Source organism: Mastomys coucha, unplaced genomic scaffold (genome assembly GCF_008632895.1).
Source record: "Mastomys coucha isolate ucsf_1 unplaced genomic scaffold, UCSF_Mcou_1 pScaffold12, whole genome shotgun sequence".
NCBI lineage: Eukaryota > Metazoa > Chordata > Mammalia > Rodentia > Muridae > Mastomys > Mastomys coucha.
Window position 1 is genome coordinate 22,735,976 of NW_022196894.1, and position 6,230 is coordinate 22,742,205.

At 40.7% G+C, this 6,230-nt stretch overlaps 1 protein-coding gene across 10 annotated transcripts in view; it reads left to right on the top strand.

Annotated features, from left to right (window-relative positions):
- The window catches only part of Lpp (LIM domain containing preferred translocation partner in lipoma), a 590,384-nt gene extending 587,484 nt beyond the window's left edge, over positions 1 to 2,900 (top strand). For 7 of the 10 annotated variants that reach the window (XM_031363533.1, XM_031363538.1, XM_031363539.1 and 4 more), the window contains one exon: positions 2,562 to 2,898. In XM_031363533.1, the coding sequence (XP_031219393.1) occupies positions 2,562 to 2,690 (129 nt within the window). In that variant the 3' untranslated portion in view covers positions 2,691 to 2,898. Of the gene's footprint in view, positions 1 to 2,561 lie in introns of all 10 variants that reach the window. The other 3 variants (XM_031363532.1, XM_031363535.1, XM_031363541.1) reach the window with 1 other exon arrangement.
- Positions 2,901 to 6,230: the final 3,330 nt, after the last annotated feature.

The following is a 6,230-nucleotide window of genomic DNA, read 5'->3' on the forward strand; positions in this document are numbered from 1 at the left end:
TATGACTTTGAAATATTTAACCTTCTTCATGTTATCCAGGCTCTCTCCCTCCAGTTTTCTTTCTCATTCCTAGCTCCTGGGGATGCAGCACTTGTCAGACCTGTCCCCTGTCTGTATGGGATACAGGCTTTCTTATCCCCACACCCTTATAGTCCAACTGGAAGATGCCTAAGGATGCAGGCTGGCAAGGCTCTGAGGGCCCTGGAGAATTTGTCCACTCCGTTCACTGCCTTGCCTATGACTGACCATCTGTTTTATGCACTATGCCTTGTCTCTCCCTAAAGCCCAGGTTGTATGCTCCTCTCCAATCTTAAAATGAAGAAATACAATAATACCAAACCATTTTTATGCAAGGTTTATAACCTGGAAAGTAAAGAGAACATCAATGTTGAGATGTCCTCTTTCCAGAATTCCAGTGATGAGGCCCCAGGAGTGTAGGCATCCTTTAGACATCATTTTACAGAAGACACCAAGGCTCCAAGAATGGCCCCCACAGTCCCTTGTGTACTCCATTACATACACGCAGCCTTTGACTTGTGTTTTTGCATCCAGTGTGCTGTACAAATTAGATTTGCTTCTAATTGCTGAGAAACTTCCTGAAACATAAACCATAAAGTGGGAAGGGCATAAAATGGAAGACAGCAAGCCACGTTCTAGCCCTGCCGTCACCCTGAGAAGCAGGAAGCAGATCACTACACTCTCCATTTTGGCTCTCTCCTATATAGCGCCTCTCAGTGTTATGATGCTAGACATCTATGCTTCCAGTGCTGTGGTCAGTATTGGACCTCCTACAGGGTCCAAGTAACTGCTGACAACAACTCATTAAAGGCTTGAAATTGGACAATTGAGCTTGAAACAGCTCGATCAGTAACTATTTGCCACACAAGTGCAGGGACCCATATTTGGATCCTGAGAACCACGTGTAAAGAAAGAACAACAGCATGTACCAATAACACCAGCAATTGTGGAAGGAGAAAAAAGGATGGTCTGTTGGGCCGTTACAGATCTGAGAGCTAATTAACCACTCACTCCAGCTGAACTGAAGTGACCCCTAGATTTAGAGAGAGACCCCATCCTAAAAAGTAACAAGGAGAGGATGACTGGGAAAGACACCAGACATTATCAAATTCTGACCCCTATGTGTGTGTGTGTGTGTGTGTGTGTGTGTGTGTGTGTAAGCGCATGTGTATGCACATGTGTGCACACATACACATACAGAGAGGGGGGAGAGGGAGAGGTGGGGAAGAGAGAGAGGGAGAGACTTAAAACTGTGTCTTTTATGAATCATGTTATTTAGAATATTTTTTTGGTTTGGTTCCATTACTCACTTCCTGAAGACATCTCAAAGTATCATATATCACTGGTTCTTTTTGGCAAAGCCAAACTTCCTGTGGATGATCATAATTGGGTCTGCTGTGGCAATTTGGGTCAGCCTTGTTTATACCCCGAGTTTATTATTTGTCAGCTGTAGGCCTGGCTTCATTCATCTCTTTGCCACTCTCAGAGAGCAGAGGGCAGCTCTGCAGCAGCCGTGGCCTGTGACAGCTTCTGTTAACGTGAGCAGGGCACACAGTGCTAAATGTGGCTCTGTTTATTTTCCAAGCAAACTCCCATTTCTCCTAAAGGCAAGGGCTGGCTTCCAGTGCTGCCTAACAAACTACAGAATGGGCGGGCGCTCCCGGATACCAACAGCAGTGCCATCCTCCACGAGTGTGACTCTTTGCATTTTGCACATTCATATCCATTATCCACCTTGACCATCACAAAAGCTCAGTAGGGTAGAAAATATCTGAATTATTTTCAGAATGGTATTCAGTCTTGTATGCAGCCTTCACAGACACTGCCAACCCTCACAGTGGCACCCGGGGAGCTCATCTCCTGATCTCCCAACCATTCCTGTTCACCATGCTATCTCTTTTAGAAAGTGTTACCAACTGTCAGTCCTCTCAGCTCTTGTAATTTTGTGTCCTTGCTACTATTGCAGTAAATATACAAAAGCCACTGGTAGCCTATCTACAAGACAGAAACCTTTCCTTTTATTTAAATAGCTGTAAGCTTCTCTTCTTATACATGTCCATTCTTCTGAAGGAATCCTAAAACTGAGTGCGAACAGTAGGATGTGGGGGTCCATGCTTTATTTTCTTCACTGTTGCTTAGGAGAGAAAGCTATCCCCTGGGAGCTGAGATCTGTAAGCTCTTTCTTCTTGTACTATGTTTTGTATTTGGTGACTAGAAGAGTCATTTTATACTATTTGTATTGTTTTGTTTTGAGACAGGGTCTTCCTATCTAGTCTTTCCTGGTTAAAATTTGCTATGTAGCCTAGGCTGGCCTTGAACTCACAGAGGTCCACCTGCCTCTGCTTCCTGAGTTCTAGGATTAAAGGTATCTGCCACTACTCCTTGCTATCATTGTACTTATTCAGTTTCATTCAAGATCTGCTACATCATGTACTAAGTATTAAGGTACAGTGTCCCCATTATGGAATCCTCATAAGAGGCTCAGGAAGCTGAGTTTATGCCCATGCTTCAGTTCACTTACATCACTGTCTTCATTTCCCTAGGACTGTGGTGGTCTTCTATCCGAAGGAGACAACCAAGGCTGCTACCCCTTGGATGGGCACATCCTCTGTAAGACCTGCAACTCAGCCCGCATCAGGGTCTTGACAGCCAAGGCAAGCACTGACCTGTAGAGTCAGTAGCCAGCTCAGCTGCTGAGTTCATGCCACCAAGAAGAATGCAACACAAGAAAAAGATAAGAGAAGAAATAGAGAAATAGAGGCAAAGCTCAACCACTGGGATAGTCTCTGTTCTTCATCTGCTGTTAACCTTTCCTGTAGAAGCACATAGATGATACGATTTGTCTACGTTCTTACCAAATACACATTTCACATTTAATCATGTAGGGCCTTGGTGAGCCTTTGTTCCAAGGACTTCCACATTTTTGCACAGATTATACTCCATCCCACTCACTTCTGCATTCCTGGGACTTTTAATCCTCATGTTTGTCTCACTTCTCATGTGGTTGAATAGATTTTTAGTGTGGTATTTGCTGTCACATGATTTTTCCTGGGTGAATGTGCCAGCCTGCAGGTGCCTTAAGTCTGGTCCTGTCTGTCGATTTCCCTCTGGCTGTGGCTAAAAAACTCAGTCATTCTGTTACCAGGTATTGAAAAGGTGAAGTTTCCCATTGCACTATACCCCTCATGTCTCCTGCTAAAATAATGGGGGGGGGTGGTATTTTTCTATGTTAAGCTATAAAGAATTTATTTGAAAAAGTTAACAGAGCCCAACTTTAGTCTGCAACTATCCAAATTCAGCAGTCGAGGCTCATTTGAAAACATTGATTGGCTAATATCTAAAATGTGGGGAAAGAAAACCACTGTGCTAAAGAGATGGATTTCTAGGTGTATTTGGGATTGTATTTCCACAATCCCACCCTGAGAGTTACCTCACCACACTCTCTGGATATAAGACTGTCAGATTTGCTTTTGATACATTTCTAAATCTGTCCAACTCTTCATCTTAGAAGGACTGTGAAACTTCCTCTAATATATAAGCATGGTTAACTACAACTAATATTTATCTTCAGAAAGATAAGTATTACAAGGATTTGAATTCTTATCTTTCTTTCTTTCACTTTATAGTGACCCAAACCTAAATCTCTTTTGCCTGAAAATTGCAAGTCGGGACACATAAAATGAAGTTATGTAACCATGTTTCTTCATCTTTAAAAAAGAAAAAAAATGCTGGGAAAAATTGTGAAACTAGAGTTTATTATTCTTGCAATCCTTCTGCAACTCAAGTACATACTGCAGGAGACATTTTTCTATCATCAGCGTGACATTTACACCATACTTTCATAGACAATCACTGAAAACCAAATTGTCTTTCTGAGGTAAAATTATGCAGAATGCCTGCCTGGAATCTTGATGCAAACTCTTATTAGCCAGTGAAACCCCTGCTTGGCAACCTGAGCCAATTCACCTTGGTATGAGGAGACACCTCGCTCTGCGATCGCAGCTGGCCATATTGTAAACTCAGTACTAAGTATCTCAGAGTGAGATTTCCCAAAGCTTTCCTTAAATCTTCTACAGATACAGACTTTTAAATTGTGAAATACTTTAAATATACAGAAGGGTATAAATAATATAATGATCCCTCTATAACTAACACCCAGTTCTAGAAGTATAGTCACTTTAAATTCTTTAAATTCCACAAATACCTTTTTATTTCTTTGATGTAGTACTGGGAGTTGAACTAGGGCCTCATGTGCTCGGCATGCACCCTACCACCCAGGCATCCCCAGCCCTTCTGCGTCTTTTTTTTTTTTTTTTTTTTAATCTTCATGACATGATGATTTTCTAGTCTGACAGTTTTAATTTTAACATTTAGAGCAAAAAAAAAAAAAACTGTTTAATTACTTGTGCATGTTTAAAATTGCAACCCATGCCTCAGGAATTCCATAAAGTTTATTTTACTTGAATAGAAGTCATCATAAAAGTGATTAAAAGAAGCCCTTAGGCCTTTGTCACGCAGCCCCTCTAGGTCAATCCGTGGCTTGCTTCCTTTCTCCACTAGGCAGTTTGCCTGTTAGAATCCCCAAAGCTGTGCATTTCCAGGGCCTTCCCTTGCCAGCTGCTCTCACCTTGCTTCTCTTCTCTTGAGATTCATGGAGGGCAGCCTGTGGATCTCAGGATTCAGTGGTCACTCTAGCTCTCAATTCCTAACAGACAATCGAGATGGATACAGGCTTGAACTGACTAAAATGTTCACCATGAAATATTTCAGGAAATGTCTTTAAGCCAAAAGTAGAGTGCAGTATAAGTAAGGGGCAGAAATAATGTCTAGAAATGCAGTAATATTGCTATAAATTCAGACAGCAGAGGAAGAGTTTATGTAATATTTATCTATAGAGCAATAACATCTTCCTTGTTTGTTACATGTAACTACTTATGTAACCCGATGTTTACATGCGAGATTTATAGGAAATGCTGCCCCAGTTTCTTCCCTGAGGTTTTATGGACAGAGCTCTCTTGCTCATAGCCTACCCAGTGCTTTCCTGTCCAGTAACCTCAGAGGATCTTTACCAAAGATTTTTTTTAAAGATTTCTTTTTAATATAGACTTAAACTTTTATAATAATGAATGTGCACATACACATATACAGAAATATTTAGAATTAGATGTTTTCCTTCACAAGGTCTAATGAGTATAAAGGATCCTACCACTTTATTCTGCAATTCCTTTAATATATAATTTACATTGCTTTCTTGTTTTCTTCTATTAAGCATTTGATTTAAGCAATACTAAGTACTCTACTCTTTGCTCCCTTGTCTACAGACAGTTTTGCCTACTGTAGAGATATAAAGATCTGTTACCTTAATGATTATATGCATTGCCTTTTGATATATTGCCTTACTTATCATTTAAATACATAAATAGAAAAATATAATGTCTGTAACAGAAAACTTATAAAATTATATCTGAATTGTTTAAATGCCAAGAGCACAAACATTTGGTTATTCTGTATAAAATGAAATACATAAGAAAGGGAAAAAACCCCACCATCATGGGCTCTGCAGAGAACATTTAAAGTAATTCTCTTTCTGTTTCTGTGGTGGTAGGGATGGAGCTCTGAACCTTGCGTGCTCCACCCCAGGCAAGTGCTAAACCTCCCATCCAGAATAAGATTTCATAACTATTTGGGTTCCCATCTCAGACTGGCTCAATATGGAGTCTGATTGGCAAATGACATTGCCTTTAGAACTCAAAAATACGTCCTCCCAAGTCCTAAGTCATGGCCTCAGTGTTAGTGAAACACTGCCATCTCTGCAGCTCAAAGATGTGGGTGTGTTTTCCTGTCATCAGCACATTGTTGTCCCTGTAGGAACAGCTTCTGATCAGAATTACTATATGGGTTATATGCTGATTAAAGACATGAACTTAAAAACACTAAAAATTCTGCAACAATGTTTATCTTGGACTTAAAAAGTGTGGAACTTAATAACTATAAACAGCTCTTTTGTATTTGGGCCAGGGGAAGGGGAGAGTGCTCTGTGAGGCTGCAGCAGAGCATTAGTAGGTGGGATTCTGAAAACACAACTACCAAGCATCTTCCTAGTTACTACAAATCCTATTAATGAGAACCAGTCAGGAATAACAGTGTTATTTCTATTTGATGTAGTTTGGGCTTCTCTTGTCAGATCTGTGTCGGTTGCCCCCTGATCCTTC